The sequence below is a fragment of the Taeniopygia guttata genome, chromosome 7 (assembly GCF_048771995.1).
Source record: "Taeniopygia guttata chromosome 7, bTaeGut7.mat, whole genome shotgun sequence".
In the NCBI taxonomy this organism is placed as follows: Eukaryota; Metazoa; Chordata; class Aves; order Passeriformes; family Estrildidae; genus Taeniopygia; species Taeniopygia guttata.
Window position 1 is genome coordinate 2,246,144 of NC_133032.1, and position 22,048 is coordinate 2,268,191.

At 47.5% G+C, this 22,048-nt stretch overlaps 1 protein-coding gene and 1 long non-coding RNA gene across 2 annotated transcripts; one reads left to right on the plus strand and one right to left on the minus strand.

Annotated features, from left to right (window-relative positions):
* Nucleotides 1-1,585: 1,585 nt before the first annotated feature.
* Nucleotides 1,586-7,967, minus strand: COPS8 (COP9 signalosome subunit 8). The gene is made up of 8 exons (XM_002192742.6): nt 7,838-7,967; nt 6,986-7,056; nt 6,188-6,236; nt 5,944-6,076; nt 5,053-5,160; nt 4,758-4,820; nt 3,601-3,642; nt 1,586-2,958 (listed from the first exon to the last, which is right to left on the minus strand). Exons 1-8 carry the CDS (start codon nt 7,913-7,915, stop codon nt 2,879-2,881), a joined length of 624 nt encoding a protein of 207 aa, XP_002192778.1. The 5' UTR covers nt 7,916-7,967; the 3' UTR covers nt 1,586-2,878.
* Nucleotides 7,968-8,124: 157 nt separating this feature from the next.
* On the plus strand, nt 8,125-11,190 carry LOC140684533 (uncharacterized). Its single transcript, XR_012056913.1, has 2 exons — nt 8,125-8,333; nt 9,110-11,190. It is a non-coding gene; the product is annotated as an uncharacterized lncRNA (long non-coding RNA).
* The last annotated feature ends 10,858 nt before the right edge of the window (nt 11,191-22,048 follow it).

The following is a 22,048-nucleotide window of genomic DNA, read 5'->3' on the forward strand; positions in this document are numbered from 1 at the left end:
AAAACTTGCTTGACACTAAACAGAAAAGCTTGTCTTTTGGGTTTGTTTGGGATTGTTTGGCTTTTTTTGCCATACCAGCCAGCCCAGAGAGTCCATCCTAGCAGAACACACCAACGTGGTGGCTCCTGCAGTGTAGGATGCAGGGAGAACCCACCACTCACTCAAGAACTCCTTCCAGATGTCCCCTACTGTCTTGCACATAGCCCAGACTGCATCACAGACTTAGAGCACATCCAGAGTGCTCTCCTGCAAAGCCTGCTGAGACTGGTGCATGCACATTCTGCTTTCACTTTCTTCACGGCATTACTGGCAGCTCCAGTGAAATAATGGGAAGTCTGTCAGGATTTCTTATTGAAGCCCACACGTCTCCATGTGGATCTTCAGCAGGGAGGGATACTCAGCTCTTCCGCTTCCCCACCCAGTTTCTCCTAGTTTAACCACCTTAAAGGAGCTCAAGTAGCTTTCCTTACAAAGACTGGAACTGTGGGTAAATGAGCATTGCTGACCCATATAGGAGAGGACAATAAAATGCCAAGAAACTATGTTCCATTACATGTGGGATGCAGATGAAATGGAAAATTGAAATTTAGTTCCTTTTTTTCCAAATCCTTCACAAATCTCTGTTCCCAACTGCATTCTTAATGGTTTCTTAACTCAAAAGCCCTCCCTCTCAGCACTGTACTTGGAAGAACTTCAAAACCCACACCAATTGCTTCAATTAAAGCAAGCACAAAAATACTTCCTCTTAATGCAGAATAATAGGAAGCGCACTTCCTATTAGTGCAGGCCAGGTGAGGATTCAAATGCCTGAAGATGTCACTTTAGGAAATATTTCACACCATGCTTCCCAAGGTAGGGCTCTGGATAGGGAAGCACAAACCTGCTCATCTGAAGTCAGGTATTTGTGAACCAAAAACCAGGAAAAGGGCAATGAGGATGAAATCCAGGTGAAATAGTTTGGATTCCAAAGTAGCAAAAGGCAAAAAGTGTGCCTGGGAACACAGTACTCAAGGCAAGTTATGAGTTAATGCCTCACCCAAAGCTAAAAGAACACTTAAAAGTTACAGCAGACCAGAAATCACCGTTATCAACTTGTTAGAACAGGACAAAACTTACTGTATTTGACATATGTTTGATACTTGACTTGAGACAGACACAGACTGCCAGTGTCCAGATTGCTCCTCTCCTATTACCATTCATTAAGTATCTAATAATACTTTAATTATGTGCTAGTTACATTTCTCCAAGCAGGATTGTGTGCTACCAGCAAGTGCAGACATGTACTCGGAAGGGAAATTTTCACTCAGATGTTCAAACACTTTACACCAAGGAATATTTAAGACATCTGAGGGGTGCCAGTGTTTTGTTTTTTTTTTAATACAACACCATACAATTGCTGCACATGAAACTGTCAAGGCATAAAATACTGCTAGTATTTTATTTTATATTATTGTTTTATAACTGCTAGTAATACTAGTAATCCTTAACTAGCCCTATCCAAATTAGGACAGTAAGAGTTCATTAAAAAAACTCACCAAACCAGACCTTTGTTTTGCAGAAAATTTAAAAACTCAAGTGCACAAGGTCAGTGTAAACATGTTCTTTAATATCACTGAAGACAAATTTAGCAATCCAAGTCTTAGGTGGGTTTCAAATAAATAATCATTTTGAGAAAGTGTTTACATATCAAGGGAGCTCTCCAGGCAGCAAGAGCACAGTTTGTAATTCCTCCCTGCTAACACCCCCTCACCAAGAGAATGTACAGTAGGCAGTGCACACTGGAAAAACAATCACAACACAAGGGCACACTCATCAACTTCCATGGAACCTCTGGATGGGATTTCAGAAAGGGGGGAGAAGTAAATGGAGACATGCACTGCCCTTTAAAGCACCACTCTTTCTCCACAGCCTTTTCACCAATGTAACACAAATGGCAAGAGAATTCATGTTTGCTTCCAAAATCCACTCTCAGCTCAAAGATTAACACAGCACCGCTCCAACAGAGAGAATTACTCTTCAAACTGATACTGCAGCATAATGCATCACCCCCCTTCCAGCTGGGCTCTGCTCCTACTCTAACCTTGAAACGCCTCTCCAATCACTGCAAAAGTAACCCAGAAAGCTTAAAGACAGGTAGTAATTGTTATTTCTTGCAGATCCTGGCCCAGCATAATGAAAGGGAGCAAGACATGACAGGTCTCAAGGTGTAGGGTTACCCAGGAAAACATCTGGTGTCCTACTTCACTCAAACAAAACCTTCCAAAACTCAAAATACTTCCTCAAAGTGTAGATTTGTCCTTGTTAAACAATTATTCTGCTGTAAAAATATACCTGATGTGGAATTTCTCACATCAGAACAAGATGATTTAACAATCTAGAAAGACCAAGAAAAAAATCAATTATAAATATGCCACAAAAGTATTTGCAAGAGAGTTACTGTAAAATTGTTTTCTTTCACTTTCATCAAAATACTTTTTCTCTGTACATAGAGGCTGGGCAGTCTTCCACTCTCTGTCCTCTAGTTCAACATGCAGTAAATCTGTGAAAAGCACTGCAGTACTCACCAGAGAACTGTTTCTTCTCCATTTTTAACACACCTGAAAACAGTTCTGCTTTGAGTCAATTAAAAAAAATGTACTATGTAATACTGCTGTGTATGCTGTGTAACTACTGAATAAATATTGCAGGAGTTAAAGGATTGTTTCACTGCTAGCTGGGCTTTGGCAAAACAGGAGTGGGGCTGACATACACTGGATACTTCACACTTTTGAGTGGGGGACGCTGCAACATTTAACAGATACAGAATAAAATAAATCTTAGATCAAAAACTGTCAGTACACAAGATTCCCAAGTTGTTCTGAACACAGGAGCAGGGTGATCAGTTTTCCAGGAAAGCCACATAGTCAGTCAATCTGGCCAACTGCTGTTCATTGGGAATTGGTGGGACTGGAGCAGGTTCTACAAAGATAAAACAAATGGATCATTAATTAAATTTAGAAAGCAAATCCATCAGCAGTACCATCCATCACAACAGTAAGGGAAAACAAATCAAATGCATCCGACAGATGCATTTGAGAATCAACAGCCTTCTGGGGACAGATCTTAACTGTATCTCCTCCCTGCACAGCTCCAGCTGATATAATTGTTATCTGCAGCATTCAGCAGTCCAGGAGTTACTAACCACAAAAACTGCTGCAACAAGTTCCACTTGTCAGCAGCCTCCAGAATTTCTGTGCACACACTGGAGTCTGAGTAATGAGCGCTGACAGTACTCTGCCTCGAGAAGAAAGCTCCTGGAGCTCTCTGGTTGCTCCTTTCCTTGCAAGCTGCTATCCTGAGGACTCCAAACAAACAGATCTGGTGGGTGATCAGACCAGCAGAACACATGGGAGGTCTGCTATGGAACTGGGAACCTCAGGAATCTCAAGCACTGCTTAAAATGTGAGGGAGTGAGAAGCACATTTACATAGCACCTAATTGGGGTAAGCTGTTGTTTTTTATTTTGGGGGGGCTAGTGAGAACTTTCACTTCTCTAGGACTCAATTCCCACTCACTGTTTATGCAGGTTTAGCTAAATCCATTATATATAAACAAAAATACCTGATGAAGGAATAAATCTGTTAAAGGACGCTTCCAGCACACCTGGAGAAGAACATACAAAATTAGCCCAGTGAAACAGTTTTAAACAGTTCTATGCAGCAAAACATGGATCAAAAGCTAATTAAAATTAAACCTGTTTATTCATCACACTTGACTTCGTAACTAAAAAGCAGAATATCCAAGGCATAGTTACTTCAAAAGAGCCTCTTTCTTTTGCCTGAATAGTAGTTCTTGCGCTCGCTTTTGGAAAACAACAACCACATGCAAGCAATTCCCAGTTCTTTTTAAGCTCTTCATATTTTGCAACCAGTTCATAAAACCCCCACCTGCTCATATATAAAATCTCAGGGTTCTGCTTGGCTTTGTGCCCCTTAGAGGTAGATTTCAACACCTGGCATCTGTTTATTATGGGCTCTGAAAACCCAAAAACTCTGCCCATACAAACAGTGTATTTCTTACTCTAACATATCCTACTCTTTTGGATATGCTGTAATTTGGCTCCTTCTGCCAGAGCTGCACAGAGCAGTTTAAGAACAGTTCTTTCATCCTGCTTTTACACCTTAGTATTTGTTTTTGCCACAGCCAGATACAGATTTATAAAAAAGAAAAAAAAAAAAGGCAAGTATTTTTGCAGACCTAGCTTTGCAGGAACAGACATTCTGTAATCAACACCATGAAAGTGAAGAAAAGAAGATTTAGATTTTAAAAGCAAAGAAAATTACATCAACAACTGGAGCTCCTTGGAACACCTGCCTAAAGAAGCTCTAATTCTCCTGAAGGAAAAAAAAATCTCAGGCTCAAGATGGTCTACTTTTTACTCATCTTTATTAGGTTGAGACACATCATTTGAGGTCACCCAGCTTGTGTTGCAGAGAGGTAGAGCCAGCAGCAGAGAAGAGGGAGCAATCACAGCATATCCTGTCTGCTTTTGTTTAAACAAGTTAATGTAAGGATTTAGCTTAATCCAAACTACTTGTTGTAGGTCCAAACCAAACCCACCACTTTGTACTTCCTCACGTTTTACACATGCTCTGTGTTTATGAGCAGCAAGTGTCCAAAAAGTATCTAAGAGAATCCTGTGCAAAGCTGTAATTAAAAACGTCACACCCAATTCCTAGAAAATGCTGAATGTTTCATGAAGTAACAGCTCCACCTACCTGGCTTTTTAGGCATCACCATGCGAGTTGCAAAGTCTGCTTGCCAGCCCTGTTCTAGCACACCTGGAAAGGTATTTGTAAGACACAGAAGAGGAGAATAAAGAGTGATAGTTAACAGCAAATAGTTTTTAAAAAATCAAACCATTATCCAGAACCAAGATTTTTTTTTTTCTCTGATCACTGCCCAGTCACTTAACAGGTTCAGAATTTGTAGATACATTTTCATTAATTATCACTTAGAGCTCTGTGAGCTTATCATCAGTACAAAAATTACTCAGGGAATAACGCCAAGTACCTTTCACAGCTTCTTCTACAGGAAGGCCAACAAAGGCTGCAAAATCATCTGCAACTATTGATGTGTAAGCCTGGGAAACCAGTCCAAAGGCTCGTCTCCTGGTTGCATCTAGGGAGAGAGAACACAGGGCACAAGAGACTCATCTCCAGAGCTGGGAAAGCTGAGAACATTTCCTCAATTCTACCACCTCTGGAAAAGCACTACCAGCCTTCAAGTGAGCACTTCAGGAGTTCCCCCTCCCTTCCCACAACTCACAGTCAGCAGCAAGAGACAGCAGCTTGTTCTCTGCCCCTCAGAGCCTACACTGAACCTCCAAGCGCAGCCTGCAGCATCCTGGGCTGCACCACCAGCATGTAAAGCACTTCAGGGAACTCTGCATTCTCTGATGGCAATATGCCAGCAATTAGTTACTAATTAGTGGCATCTAAAAAGCAGTTTTAGGGAACTTGTTTTGCAAAACACCTCTTTTTAGCAGTCTGCACTGCCCTCTAGGAGCAAGAATCTGCATGTTACCATTACAGAAGATGGAAAACATTTCACTGAAAAAACACCTTGTAAGTCCTACAAGGTTCTGAAATGCCAAGCCAAGTTCCCCGGTCAAAAGTCTGATAAAACTGGGTGATTTATGGTCTGTTTTGCTCTTACAGAACAAACCACATGGTTTATGAAAATCCAGTGTCAAAGAATACACAGAAACAAAATCCTACTAAGACTAATTCACTTGTTTCTACAAGGTTTTGTAGAGCTATTTATTTACACCCGACACCTGAAAACCTTTTAGTAAAACCTACAAAAACTTGGCAGCAGTTGTCCTGATTTTTCACAATTGACAATTTGTTTCTGTTGGAGCAGACATAAATAATTCCAGGCAATTCCCTGCTCAGCTTGTACCTCTGAGTGCTTCCATGATTGGCTGGACAGTCTCAGACCACTGATGTGCACTGATTGCTGTGTAGATTCCTGGGAAGTCCCTCTGCCAGATTCTTTGTCCCACTGACCAAACTGCACCAAGTTCAGCATTTGCCTGTTGTGACAAAAAAAAAAAACCAAAAACAAAAACAAAAGCCAGTATTAATCCAGATTGCTGTGCAACAAAACCAGCATGTTTCTGAGGTAAATTTGGCCCAATACTTACAGATTTGATAGCAGGAGGGATTCTTTTCCAGAGATAACGTGCATTATTCCTAAAAACAAATAAATAGAAAGACTAAAAATACTTCTCAGTCACCATATGCGGCAAAAAGACACCACAAGGTTTGTCCAGATGCTGTAATGAACATTCTCAGTGCTTTAAAAATATTCTTTCCAGGAAGGAATATTGGATACTGAAGTGGGAAAAGCAGAGATGCTCTCCAGCAGACAACACTGCACTGCTGGAACACAACCAACAGTTCTTTAATTGCCTCATTTAACACCAGTTTGGGAAAGCAACTTCTCCCCAAAACCTCAAGTTTAGTGCATTAAGTACATCCAGAGACATGGAATAACCCCCCCAGACCAAATTCCCAGGAATTCCTGCAGATTTAGCTCCTTCAAGCCAATAGTAACACTCATTTTTAACAGGGATGGTCCAGAGCTATCCTGCTGGAATTTAAACAGAAGGAACAAATCCAACCCAAAACAAACCAACAAATCCAAAACAACCCCAAATCCAACCCAAAACAAATGTAGCCCTGAAGAGCTACAAAACAAAACTCTGAAATGTTTAACACTTCCCAGAGGAGCCAATTTCACCACTGAAGGAACTGCATTCCCAAATTCCCCCACAGGAAAGGAGAACAGCTTTCTTGACAGATCAAGGGGTGAAAGAGACTCGATTCTTGGGAATATTGTCATTATTTCTCTGTAAAAACAACATTTTTATTAATCCCAGAGCCCATTCCCAATGTGCTGGTGACAAAGCCAGTGCCGCAGGCTGGGACAAGCCACTTACATGTCATTGTGCAACAGGTACAGAGCCAGCAGCTGGCCATAAACCAGGGGTGTGGCAATTCCTCCAGGGGCCTGAAAACAAACACACATTCTTGGCTTGCAGATTCTAAAGGGGGGTGTGATACAAAATGCAGCACCAAGCCAGGTTTTACGTAAACTGAACACTCCAAGATGACTGAGCTTTATTTATGTTTTTTCTCACATCATGTAACAGGTCTGTGCAATTTTTTGGGGGGGAATAAATAAGCCTCCATCTTCCTACGCTCATGAGAGTTGCAGCAGTTGAAATTAAAATTAAATCACCCCCTACCTTCAGCTCAGGCCACTCCACCACAGCAAAGCCTCTCCGTCCCTCCCAAGAACCTCGAGCTAAGCTTCGGTCCCTGCCACACCTCAGCAGCGCTCACAAGGAGGAAATAAAGGAGCGATAAAAAAGGTGTAAAATTTTGAAAGCTGCAAAGATCTCCAATAAGGCTTCAGGCCTTTTATCAAGGGACAACGGACCGTAAAGCAGCACGGAGGGAGCTCCCAGTGAAAGCTGCCACATTAAACTCGTTCTAAGGGTAATTCCCCGAGCCTGGCTCAGGGCTACACTCCCCTCATCGATACCTTCATTTTCTCAGCCACGAGAAGGACGGAAACCCACAAACTCCACCACTCCCCCCATTCCCTCTGAAGCGACGCGAATAATAATACGGAAACACCCATTTATCTGCACGGTGCTACTTTCCGACGGGCTCTCTGGCGAGCCCAAGGGGCAAGCTCAAACACTGAGCCCTCCCCCGCTCCCACGCACCCTGCCCGCCTCACACGCACGGACACAGACCCCTCCCCACACCCCGTCCCGCGGCACCTCCAGCTCCTGCGTCTCGCACTGCTCCAGGAGGCGCCTGAAGCTCGCGGAGCTCTCGGCCATCACCGCCACCGGCATCTTCCCCTCACGGCGCCGCGCGCCGCGCCCTGACGTCACTTCCGCCTTCCCCTCCGCACCTCCCGCCCGCGTCTCGGTGCTCCTGGAGGACCGCGGGGGCGTGGCCAAGACGGGGCGTGACCAATCCGGGGGCGCGGTCAAGACGGGGGCGTGGCCAAGACGGGGGCGTAGCCAATCAGGGGGCGTGGCCAAGGCGGGGGCGTGGCCGGGGCCCGTGAGGGGCTGAGGGGGGCGCGCGGCGCCTGAGTGCGGCCGTGGTTACAGCCCTTTAAAATCCCTTTGTTTCCTGTGTGACAAGCGAACTTTCCCTATAAAGAAACGAGTGTGCTTGGCGTGCAATACGGATTTCTCTCCGTATCTGTCGCATGTTATGCGATGCGTGAGACGGACGCCCCGCATCCCTTATTGCACGTTGCACGTACGTAAGGGCTGTTCTCAAGGGGTAGGGAGTGCTTTTCCAGCTCTGTGCCTGTTGCTGGTGGGTTTTAGAAGTAGTTTTTACAGTTGGGTTCCTTTATCTTTGTTCCCTGTGAAACCTGCTGCCTGCTGCTGGCGACAGGCCATAGGCATGGAATACCCTGGGTTAAACACAAGGATCAAGTCCAGCCCTGGCCCTGCACAGACACCAATTCCAGCAATCCCAGCCTTTGCCTTGTCCAAACATCCCTTAAGCCCTGGCAGCCTTGGGAATGTCGCCATTCCCCGGGGAGCTTGTTCAGAGCTCAGGCGTTTCCCAACATCCAGCCTAAACCTCCCCTGACACAGCACAAATATCCAAATCAGTGTTATTGCTGGGGCCGCAGATGTAAATTCATATTTTTAGGGTAAAATCAGCCCGAAGGGCTCATTTTCTGCAAACTTTGCCTTCTGGTACAACGGGTTTGCTTTCCATCGCCACCCTCCTCTCCATATTCCTTGAACAAAGCCTGACCCCAGCGCTTCCACCATCCTCCATCCCCAGCACTGCCCTGAAAATCATTCCCCAAGCCATTTATCCTTCACGCAGGGAGTTTTCCCAAGCCGTGCTCAAGAGCTGCACCACCTCGCTGTGAAACTCGTGCGTCCTCCACACTTTTGGGGTGAAAAAAAGAAGAGTGGTGTAAATCCTGATCCCTTTGCCATGGAGTACCCGTGCTGCGGGAGAGGTTTGGGCTGTGGAAAAACAAAATTAACGTGTGTTTGTGTTCACTTTAGCATTCGCCTGAGGCACAGCATCTTGGAGGAGGGCTCCAGGCGATGGCACTGCTGCTCCGCCTGCTCAGGCATCACTTTCCCGGGAAGCAACCTCTCATCCCGCTGCCGTCCCCGCCAGCCGCATCGATCCCGACGGCCCTTTGTTGCCGCCAGCTCTGTGCCAGCGTCGCTTTGACATTCGGACATCTGAGAGGAGCACTGTCCTCACCTTTTGCTCCCGTTCCCAATTATCTCGTGTTTTCGGGAGGCGAGGAGGGGAGCAAAGCGGGCGGCAGCTTGTGATGATGCCGGTGGGGGACCTTCCCTCGGGGATGGGGTCAGAGCATCCCGGATTGCCACCGGGAGCACGTTGAATTTGAAAGATTCCTCTCCTGGGGGCTGCAATCCCACATCCCGATGCCATCCTCCTTCCTGGTGGGTCCAGGTGGGAAGGCGTGAGCTGGTCCCCGGCACCGCTGGCTGTGTTGGGCTGGGGCAGAATCGCAGCCCCTTGACCATGTTCCTGCTCCCCGCCGGGAGATAATTTCATCCGGGGGAAAAAAAACCCTGTAAAAATGGAATAGAGGAGAGGTTTCCTCAAGAGGGCACTAGCTGCAAGAGAAACTGCCTAAAAATCCAAGGAAACTGGACGTCCAAACATCCCACTGTCCTTTCCACCCGAGAGAATCTTTCTATTTGGGGGAATTAGGTTTTTTGGGGGGTTTTGTTTGTTTGTTTGTTTGCTTTCTTTTAACATTTCGTTTTGCTTTTCATTTTTCTTTTGGAACAACAGAAGAGGTGTTGCTTTGTCCTGTGCTGAGCCAAGCCTCCCAAATGCACCAGCCCCTCTCTGGAAGAAATTCCTTGGAATTAGCATGGAATTAACCCTTTTGCAAGCATGTGCTGCATCCTCCCCTCTCTCTTTTCCCCCCTTTTCCAAAGCTATTTAAGGCTGTGGCAACGTGTTCAGGGAGGAAACATGCCAGAAGGGAATACACTTCTTTTTGAGTCACCAAGAAAAAATACAGCAGATTTGTTGTATTTTCAGGGTTGTTATAAATCCGGGAGGTGTGGAAGATGTTCCTGGCGTTGTTTGGAGCCTGGCCTCAGTATGGTGGCGTCACCCAGGACCTCTGGACGGTGATGGAGGCTGCCTGAGCCAGCATCTCAGAAAACCACAAGGTCATTTATTTCACTCAGGAGTTTCTCCTCGATTCAGACACCAAAAGAAGAGGCCAGACTCATAAAACAGCTGAGCACGTTGGAAAATCTATCCCACTGGCAAAGCTAACCACGTTAAATTAACAGAAAGGCTCCTTGACTTGACAGCATCCTGATTTTTCTTTGGCCCACAGGCTCAAAAAGCACTTAAAGACACTGGCCGTCGGCTGCTGCAGAAGTGTAAAGTAAGTTTAATGTGATTTTTATTCAGCTCCTGGTGATGATGGCAGGAAAATCTCAGCAACTCGTTTGTGCCTTGCATGAATTTTAAAGCAGGGAGGGAAATGGATCCCAGTTCTGCCATCCTGGACAGTCCCAAGTAGCTTTCAAAGCAATACCAAAGCATTTCCAAGAAAAATTAATAGACATTTCGTGACAGGGCTTCATTTTCCCAGTCGTTTCCATGTGCTGCTGCCTGTGATCTGGAGGTACCCTCTGGAATGATTATTGCAAGTGGTTTAAGTGGTTTCCCTTTCTCATCTGCTTCCAAAGCTTTGTAGGGGAACAAAAGACTCGTGGTGGGGAAATTAGGATGCAACGGGGCGATATGGAACAATAGGACAGTAATTTAATGTGAAAGTTAAAGAAAATGGTGCTAAAGGGTCAAGCTGAACCTCCCCACGCCCTTCCCATTCCCTCAACAGCCTGACTGGCATTAGCAGGGCTGATCTGAGCAAGGCTGGATCCAAACACAGAAGGTTATTTCCTTCCATGACATCAAAGGGGAAAATGCCTCATTTTTAGGAGCTGTGCCCATGAAAGGAAATGGCGAGCAGCCAGTGGGAAATTATCACTGCTTTTTCCCCAAACAAACTTTTCAATCTATTGCATGTCCATAGGGACGTTGGTTTCAACTCCAATAAACAAAAAGCTATCTGGGAGGATATTTGGGATATTACGTTTTCCCTTTTTTTTTTTTTTTCTGTCCTCACCCTTGATTTTTTCAACTCACACCCAAGGTCTCAATTCTAGAGGTTTATACTCCAGCACAGTGGTATAAATATCTGGCACAGGGTGCCCAGAGAAGCTGTGCCTGCCCCTGGATTCCTGGAAGTGTCCAAGGTCAGATTTGGATGGGGCTTGGAGCAACCTGGGATAGTGGAAGGTGTCCCTGCCCATGGCAGGGGGTGGAACTGGATGGGCTTTAAATAAGGCCCCTTCCAAACCATCCAATAATTCTGTGATTCTATGAAGTAAAAAGAAAAAAACCAAACCCTAAATCAGAGAGGCTGAGGAGCTTGGAGGATATGTAGGAGACCAAAAAGTGACCAGAGTAGCAGGAAGTGATGAGGGTTTTCCACCCAGCTGTCATTGCCCGTGGGGTTCTGTGTCCTCCTGCTGCTGCTTGGGGGCAAATCTCCCCTAGATCTGAGATTTGGGGGTGTGTGGGCTCCTTTCTGTCCTCCCTGGACACCTCCATCCCCCTCCTCTTGTCTTCCCTGTGAGTAACCAGGAGCGATGGCTTCTGCCACAGGCTCTGGAGGCAAAAGTTGCCCTTTATTAACCTGCCAAGGGCATAAGAGACCCTCTGTGTATTTAACCTAAACTTTGTTTTTATGACTTTCCAGGCTTGTCTGTGCATTTTCCTGTTTTTGCTTTGTTCTCCGGGATCCTCAGCCAAGTTTCTGTCCCCTCCCTGGCTCCTGGGCCAGCAGTTCTTGCTCTCCACATATTTTAATCCTCCATGGAAAGGAGCTGTGGTACCTTTAAGCAATGTAACAGTTCTTCTCTTGACTGTTCCCCCACCTTGCAGTTCCCTTGCTTGGAAATCTCTGAAAGGCCCCAAATTCCAGGGGATAAAGAGAACGTGGGGATTCCTGGTCCGTTGTAGGGTGGGATCAAACATCCAGCATGGGATATTTTCGGATATGGGACAATCCCAGGTCAAGCACGGGGTGGTTAGGGGATGGAGGATCCCTGCTCCAGCTGAGGCATTTGAGGAATGGAGCAGGTGGGTCCCTGGTCCAGCAGGGATTTTGGAGGGTATGAACTGGGGAGGGTCCCTGGTGCAGTAAGGGAGCATTGGGGGGATGGAGTGAGTGATCCCTGCTCCAGCTGGGGCTTTTCCAGGATGGAGCATCCCTGTGCAGAGACCCCTCTCCAGCCCACGCCCTTCCACCAGGATGCGATGCACAGGGCTCACATTGTGAACCCAGGGGCTTCTTCCTTTCCCTCTCCTGTGCCAGGGGGGCAGACGCTCCTGCAGAAACCTCCTTTTAACAGGAGCGCGATGCACCGGCGTGTCTCCCGGGGCTCGCTTTTAAATCCGCTAATCCCCCGCGATGGCACGCGTGTTAACAAACACCTGTCCCCCGCCAAAGCCACCGGGGCAGCGGGCGAGTGCTCGGGCGAGCGCAATAAAAGCCGCAATTAGAAAGGCGGGCTTTGATCTCCGGGAGGGAAGGAGTTCAGGCAGCTGTGCCGAGACCTCTCCCGCAGCCACTCTTCTACTCCAGTAACACCCGAACAAAGAGGATCTTGTGTCCGCGGCGCCTCGGTACGGTCCTTCTTCCCAGCCCGCGGCCACCTGTCCCTCCCCGCCGCCCCAGCGCGCTCCCGTCCCTGCCGCGGGGTCCCTTCGCTGCCGCCGAGGGGCACGAATCGGATTTCACGGCCCCGACGCTTGCGGGGAGCTGCCGGGCTTTGCTCTCCATCACTCAAAAGTCCCCGTCTCACTGGCCTCTTTGTTCCGCCAGCCCTGCCTCCAGCAGCCGGGCTCTCCATCCAGCTGTGCCGGGATGCAGGAGACGGAGCCGGGATGCAGCACCGGACCCCCTGTGCGCCGCCCTGGGGACTCCAAAGAGGGGACACTTGCAGTTCTGCGTGAGGTGAGGTCTCTGCATCCCACACAAGGATCCTGGCTCAGAAGAAGCTGAGGATTGTAGCCAGATGGGATTGACCTCTTCTCCAGGTAACCAGTGACAAGACAACAGGAAATGGCCTCAAGCTGTTCCAGAGGACATTCAGGTTGGACAGCAGGAGGAATTTCTCCATGGAAAGGGTGGTCAGGCATCAGAAGGGACTGCCCAGAGAGGTGGTGGAGTGCCCGTCCCTGGAGGTGTCCAAGGAAGTCCTGAATGTGGTACTCTGGGCTAGGTGACAAGGACGGGACTGGTCACAGGTTGGACTTTTCCAACCTAAATGTTTCTGTGAAGCTCCTTCTGAGGAGATACTTTGGTGACACTGGAAGAGGAAATGTGTTACTTGTTTGCTCTTTGATTTCCAAGGATTGGCTCAGATCTTCATGGTGTAAGCCAGGAAATTCCAGAATAAGTCCCAGCAGTCAGGTTGTAGGAATCCCTAGACCAGATCCTGCATCTCTGAATTTGAAAGAAGCCAGTGCGATGCTGCACCACACAGTTTGCTGTAAATTTTCATAGAATCACAGAATCCTAAAAGAGTCTTTGTCAGCAGGATGGCAACGGGGGAAGTACTTCTTAAAACACAGTTAAAAACCCCTTCCGGATTTTTGCCACACTTTTCCCATAATTCCCGGAATAAGGCGGGTCTGAAAAGGAAGAGAAGCGGATATAAAACGAGAGTGGGGTGGGGGGAAGAAACAAGTTGGAAAAGCAGTCAAGGATGCCACACAGAATAAATATTTCATAGCACAGGCAGGCACACCCCAGGCTATCAGAGCCCTTGGGATGGAGAGGTCACTTCCCATTGCTTGGTGGCTTCCTACGTTGGGAGGAGAGGATGTTCCCAATGTCCCACTCCCCAAGGCAATGTCAAAGAGCCCACACCCCTTGAGGACCACAGTTCTGCAGGAGCTTTTCTTCCAGCCTGGTTGTGCTTGGTGGGAGGTCCTGTTATTCCTGCTATTCCAGACTGTGCTGGTCATGAGAGGGTCCTACCCTGTTCTCTTGCTGGTGGGGGTCTGTCACCTCCAGGGGAAGGTTGGGATGGGGATCAAACAAGTGGCAGGGGAAGGGTTGTGGCCACCAGGATCTGGAAGTTCCCCTCCACCCTCTCTCATGGCTCAGTTTGGTCTCCAAAATTTGTTCCAGACACCGTTTCCCCAGGTAAAACCCTCGAATCCATTCCCCCCCCACCTTTTATTTCCATGGGAAAACCCAGAAGAAAGGAAATCCAAGAAAGAAAGTGTCATCTTCCACTAATGGGAAAAAACATGTTTTTCACCATGATCCAATAGGATTTTCACTGGGCTCCTGGGTGCAGAAGGGTGGGATCTCTTCCTGACACATCCCAGCCATCCTCCCTTGCCTGGGGCGATGGGAGGAGAGCAAAAGTTTCTCATTAGAGAATTTTCAGATTCATAACAAACTTCATACATTTTTACAAGTATTTTGTATCTCAGGGAGTGAAAACTCACCCTGGAAGAGGTTTTGTTTAGCTGAAGAGTGACTTTTTCATCAGCAACAGCAGATCTTTGCCTGTTAAGAGAGATGGGGTGTGAGACAAAAATACTTCTGGCTTGCTCAGCTCTTTGGGAATGGGTTTTGTGAGCTGAGCTGGGAATTTTTCCTTGTTTTCTGCAATATCTTTTACAATATCTCAGGCAAGTGCAAATCTGCCCCTCAAAACTAGAAATATTTTGGATGTACCTTTATCTCTGGCACAATCAGATTTCCTTCCTTAATTATTTCTCCTTGCAAGGATGGGATGACCAGTTGGCCATGGGTGAGACCATGATTTTATGGAAAATTATGTTTTCTCAGAAAAGAAAAGATGAAGGAGAGCAAAAGGAAAAAGTACAGACACAGAGTCCATGAGCTGGGCACACCCTCTGGCAGAACCAGGATGTGATTCTACAAGCATGGAGTGCCAGGGCAAGGGATAATGGCTTCCCACTGCCTGAAGGCAGGGTTAAGTGGGATATTGGGATGGAATTGTTCCCTGTGAGGGTGGGAGGCCCTGGAATGGAATTCCCAGAGCAGCTGTGGCTGCCCCTGGATCCCTGGAAATGTCCAAGGCCAGGCTGGACAGGGCTTGGAGCACCCTGGGACAGTGGAAGGTGTCCGTGCCATGGCAGGGGTGGCCGTGGGTGATTGTTAAGGTCCCTTCCAACCTAAACCAGTCGGGGATTCTGTGAGTTGTCTGGGACTGTGGGAACACCCCTTGATGCAGGACAATGCACGGCCATCCCTCCGCCTCCTTCTGACAATTTGTCCGGATCTTAGCTTTTTTCCCAGGATTTTGTGGCATTGAATGTGACATAATTTTAATAGTCAACAATCAGTTTAATAATCTCCATTCTGCACAGTTCATACATGGACTGAGCACCACCAGATGCACCGATGGACTAAGATGAGGATGAGGAACAAAGGGATTTAGAAGGACATTAAACAAAGCTGCAAGGGTGGGTTTCTCATTATTAGACAGATGTGAGGCTGCTGTGGGTGCAGGACACCTCGCAGGAGCTGTTTGCAGACAGCTGGGCACGGGGCACTGTGAGTAATTCCCCTTGCACATCTGCCTGTGCCTCAGAAAGGATAACACTGGACAGAGCCAGCTGGAAAAGAATCCCTGGAACACGGAGTAAAAGCTTGCCAGGCAATTAGGATCGCTCGTACACACTGTCCACATTTACAGATGACTCCCCATCCCGCTCTCCTCCCTCTTCACACCCTTTCCTTCGCAGTTCCCAGCACTTCAGTGCTCTGAAAGGGGATTTTTTCATCAAAAGCTGAGCTGAAACTGCCTTGCAAGCACTTCCATCTTTCCCAGAGGGCTGAGGGAGGGGGACACAGCAGCCCCACTACTTAGAGGGTCCCCTTTGGGAACTCCTCTTCAGGGGGATATTTTGGGATGCACCCAGCACTTCCATATTTCACATCCCTATTTAATTTAAGCAGCAGGGCTGTTTATTCTGTAAGAACACTGTGCTTTTATTAGCCAGTTATCTACAGTATGAGGCATTCCCCACCTCAGGAATGCTGGAGACCATAGGACAAGGCAATTTCTTTTGGAGCCTGGTCCAATTTACACTAACCATCAAGGAGGGATCCCTAAAAAGGCTGGGGAGCAGAGCAGAGCCAGCAAGAGGCCTCTGGCAATGCAGCCTTTGTAAGGTCCTGTGCTTCCTTCCCTATAAACATGGGCTGGGAGCAAATCTGATCTAGGGAGGGCTTTTTTTAAAAGAACATCCCATGGGTGGGAGCCAGCTGGGAGGCACAGAGCTAACCACTGGTCCCCATCCCCAGCAGGAGGCAAAGAGGTGCACTTATCTCTCAGTAATGGGCATCCCTCAGGAGGGATCTGGGTGAAGGCACATGGAAAACATTGGCTTGGGGTTGGAAAAAAAGGTTTGATCCCATGTTTGGGTTGGTTTGGCACGGCGGGACACCACTGGTGCCTCAGTTTCCCCCTCTGCAAATGCTCCTGGTTTGCACAGAGCTCTGCAGGCAAAAAATCCTTACCAATACCATCAGCTCCATCAGAAACTTCCCGCTGTCTCATCCCATCCACAAAGACTTGTAATATTCTTTTATGAGGACAAAGCAAGAGTAAGGAATTGTTTTACGAGATGCTTTTCCCTCTGTGGCACCCCAAAGGTCTCCTAGGGAACCCTGGAACACCAAACATATGGATGCAGCAGCAAACAATATGAAACAACAGTACTTTCATTGTTTTGTGGCCTTTTATAATCCATCCAACGATTTTTAAATAAACTGGATGGAAAATAATGGAAATTCCAAGCTCTGGAACCCATTATTCCCACATGCCAAGCCCAATGCAGCTAAGTGCAACAAGGACCCCAAAGTTAATGAAATTCCTGCCTGAACAAACTTTTATCCTGCTGTTTAGGAAAATGACTTGTGCATCATAAAAGCAACATCACTCAAGCTGTTAAAATGTCATCTGTGGGAAGGAAGGCAAAGGAGCAGGAAGAATATATTTGTTAATTACATAGAACCAGCAATATACATATAAAATATATCCAGTATATGTTTAAAATTTATCTTGATTAAGTTACTGGAGGTTGTTGGGTTGAAAGCACAAGGGTGAATTGATCAACTGCTGTGCCAGCACTTGAGGTCTCCAATTTAAATTTATCTCCAAATTTTCAGTGATTTTCATATGAAACACCCATCCATCACCCCACCACGCCTGGAAAAGCTCCATTCCTAGAGCAGTTCTCTGGAAAAATGTTCCGTTGACATCCAAATGAATAAGTGACTGCATCACTTCAAAGCCCCCAAAGGAGCATTTTTTATTTTTTGGAGAACACATTTCAGATTACAGCAGCCACCTAGTTTCTAAAATTCCTGATGATCTTCCCATTCTGATGAAAGATCTGTTTTGCACAAGAGGAGCTTTTGCAGAGGAAAAAGCTCTTCCAGCCGGCCCTAATTAAGTTTTGCTTTGCCTGGATGAAGCACATTTCTAGAGCTGGCTTTTCACAGCCCCTGTGTCTGCTCCAGCTTGCTTCCAAAGGGCTGGAAAACACCCTTGGAAAGCTGGAGTGCGCTGGTGGCTTTTGGAAGTCCTCCCAGGGAATAGATATTGATTATTGCCACTGCATCCTGCTCTTTTCTCCACCCCTGGAACTGCTCCAGCCAGGCTGGACAGGACTTGGGCAACCTTGTCGAGTAGAAAATGTCTCTGCCCATGGAACAAGATGAACTTTGAGGTCCTTTCCAACCCAAACTGCCAGTTTTCAGCTTCCTTTTCCTACCTATGTTGGGGTCAGTATTGAAGGCACTTGAGACGATAGTTTGTGTTCAGGCTCAGGTGTTTATTATTTCTTATCTATGTTACAGTCTCACAGCAGTGAGTTCTGCAGTCTTTCATTAACCAGGCACAAAAATGGCTATCTCTTGTTACAAGGTCTTTTAAGGCTAAACTACCCAATTAAGAAATGACACCTAAATTATTTTCACTTTTAACCCAATAACTGATCTTTTGAAGTCCACAGTGTGGACTTTTCTGTCCAATAACAAAATACCACCCAAACCCATGAAGAAGAAGGAAAAAGAAGGTAAAGGAGAACAACATGCCTCCACCCTAAAACCTCCATCTTGCTTCATATTTATTACTATATTCTAAAACACCAAACTCTAAATTTTCCACCCTGTGATATGACACATTTCTAAACAACTATACAACAACAATACACCCATAATCCCAGTGCTATTAATCAATTTTGGAAGCCTTCTCCACCACCTCAGGTCAAATGCAGTGCTCTCCTGGGAGTCAGAGTCTGTCTGTAGAGAAAATCTAAAATTCTCAGCCTCCAGAACTCCAGAACCAAACGATTCTGGGATTCTATTACAGGTTCCCTACAGGTTTTCCAAATGATTCATTGGTACAATGAGCCTTCACCTGCAGGGAACGGGCACAGCAGGAGATGGAAGTCACCTGGATATAAGCAAATGCCCAACCCTTAATGAAGCATGATGTGATGTTTGCCCCTTTACAAACACCCCCAAAAAATGACTGTCACCCCCCACCCCTTCCCTGTGAAACTTCTCTGGATTTTGGGCGGAAATCCATTTTCCCTGGAGGATGCCAATTTGCACTTGAGGAAAAAAGCATGGAAAGTATTTTGGACTGAAGGTTTTTTGGAAGAAATCACTATTTCTCCTGCTGCTCCACTGCCATAAACCTGGAGGGTTTGCTGTGTATTTGCCCCTGAATTCCATTGGAGTTGTCACTTCCAAGCCCGTACCTCGGAAGGTTCCAGCACTGCTCAGCCCCAGAGCCAGCTCCATCCCAGTGCTGCCTTATTGAGGTCCCTGGGTGCCCTGTTTCTCTTCACACCCATCCTGCTGCTCGAAAAATACGAGCTGCTAAACACAGGCAGATGGAAAAACACCGGGAAGAGGAGGGTGGGCAGTTGATGTCTTTAACACCTGCAGAGGCTTCAGCCTGGAGGCCAGGTTGGGGCAAGGACACCTTGTGCCATTCCCAGGCGGAGGGAGGATGGAGTGTGCCTGAGATTCTGGCACAGCCATCTCCCAACAAGTCCTGCTCCCTGTTCAGGTGTCTCTCCAGCACATCATAATTTCTGCCACGGGCTTAAGGCATGGGCAGGTCTTTTACCATCTTCTCCCTCACCTCTGAAACTACCTGAGGCTGACATGGAACAGAGCTCTTTGGAGAATAGTCTTAAAAGGCACAGGAAGGTCTCTGAGATGATGGGAGGTCACAGAATCCTGGAATGGTTTGGGCTGGAGGGGCCTTAAAGCCCATCCAGTGCCACCCCCTGCCATGGGCAGGGACACCTTCCACTGTCCAAGCCCTGTCCAGCCTGGCCTTGGACACTGCCAGGGATCTAGGGGCAGCCACAGCTTCTCTGGGCACCCTGTGCCAGGGCCTCCTCACCCTCACATAGAATAATTTCCTCCCAGTATTCAATCTAAACTTTCCCTTATCATCATCATCTCCCTCGCCTCCTCTGTGGGTGTAAACTGGCACAAACTCACGGATTTTGAGGGAGCCCTCAGCTCTGGATGCATATCCACAATCTGTCCTGTAGTTTAAAAGAAGAGATAAAATGATAAATGACACCCCAAGTTTTTCAGCCAGCCAGGGTTGATTACTCGCAGGCACTGTGACCTTGAAAATAATTTCCAGATAAATTCTTTAAACAAAACTTTAAGGGGAGGGGAGGAGGTGGAATAAAGTCAGCCTAAAATTAACATTTTCAAACTTTTACATTTCTTTCCAGCAGGAAAGGAGAGACAGTCCCACATGTCTCCTGAAATAACATAGAATCCTGAACAGTTTGGTTTGGAAGGGACCTTAAAGCCCATCCAGTTCCAACCCCCTGCCGTATGCAGGGACACCCAGGTGATGACTGTGATGACAATAGTGGGACCAGAAATAGCCCTGGTGCAAATCTGAGAGACAGCTCGTATTTGTGGGGTTCCTCACGCTCCAAAACCTCATTTGCCTGAAACAAGGACCTTGATTTTGCAGGGAACCAGCAGTGCCTCGGTTTATTCCTCCAGGAAGAGGTTGCCCATTCCTCTGCATTTACCACCAAAGATTATCCAGGTTTGTTAAGCCCTCAGGAGCTCAACCTGCAGACAAGGGCTGGGTTAGACTCAGTCCAAGCCCAGGGCTCATTTAGGCACAGGTGAGAAATCCCCAGGAGGGAAAGGGAGAAGATGGAGGTTTGTTTAGGTATCAATGAAAAATCCCCGGTGGTGCTGCCTCTCCCTTGCCTCCAGGCTGTGTCAGGCTCTGAGCATTGCAGGAATGTCCTGGATTGCACCAGCCACAGGATGTTTTGGGCCTGATGTCATTCCCTGGTGTAAAGGCAGGGATGACACTGATCCCTCTGACCAGCTGCCCCCAGGAAAGCTGCAAGAGCTCGGCAGAAGAAAATGTTCCATCCCAGCCTGAGAAATCAAAAGGTTTAGACTTGATGTTCACAGGACTGAGGAACCCTCACCTGACCCCTGAATCCAACACCTTCTCCACCGGGGCAGAGGGAGGAAACATATTTCAGTGGTGAGTCTTTAACAGGGTGAGACACTAGCTGCTTTGGAAGGTGGAGGGATGAGCCCAAATCCTCCTGCTATAGTCTTGGATCTCCATGCAAATTGGGGTGTATCCACACAGTGCTTCAGTCCTGGTGAAGAATGCCCTTTGGGATGTCCCTGGCATCCTCTTTGCATCAGGGAGAGGTCCTGCTGTCCCCAAATCTGTCCTGCTCCATACTGGCACCAAGGGGCAATGCTCCCCCTTCTCTACCCCACTGGTACTCCACATCCACCTTTAACTCTGACCCTTTATAGGTAAAAAAGCACAAAGAAAACGGCTGAAATAGGTGGAAAATATCTCCATAATCATAAGCAAATAAAACCCAAAACCCTTTCTCCACTCCAAGCTGCCTGCTAAGGTTCCTCTGAATCTCCCCTCCCTGTCCCTGAGCACTTCCTACCTGAACCAACCCCAACCCTGGGTTTCTTTTCCCGCTTCTCCTTAGCACTTAATGAGCATAAACAAAGCCTGGAGTTCTCTCCTGCTGTTTCCCTTCTCATCCTGCACTGGAAAGGCAAACAGGGCCCCTTTTTGTCTGCCCAGCTCTCCTTTCCCAGTCAGAGCTGACCTCCAGCCCCAGCCAGCCAGGCCAAAGAGAAGGATCTGACTCCACAGGACTTTGCAAGCTGTTGCCTCACAAGGGGTTGTTTTGCCTCGTTTCCTTTTCCAAACAGGGAGCACACGTGGCATTCCATGGAACAGATGGCTGGCTCTGAGCTCGGACCACTCTGTCCTCACTGTCCCCCCAGCACGTGGGCTTGGGGTTCATGACCTCGCAGATGGTCTGGGGAAAACACGAGGGATGGATATGGAGCGATGGATGCAGCAAAGGCCTCATGTGTGGTGGCCGAGCACCTGGAAACCTGCACATCTGAGGGGGAAAAAGTGTTTCATGTCACCAAGTGAAGCATCCAGGCACCACCACCATGCTGCAGCTTTATGTGAAAGCAAAAGCCTCAGGCAAGTTGTTTTTCACCTGCGCTAAAAGTCATCAGTGTACAAGCACTGGAAGTGCCTCCAGAAATGGCAGAGGAGGAGGTGAAGGTGGTGCTCCCAGAAGGCATCAGGTTAATGGATGGGGAATTCCTCTGGTTTTCTCCTCCACTCTCCCTTCTCTTGAGCTTGTTCTCCTGTAGCAATCCCACTGCAGCAGGCCCAGATCCATCCTCAGGCTTCCCAGGGCTCCCCAGCCTGACCCTCTCCAGGCTGGCTCCAGGGCAGGTGTGCTGGGACAAAGGCACTGACCAAGCCTCTGTGGCTCACCCCCAGGCCCCGGGAGGC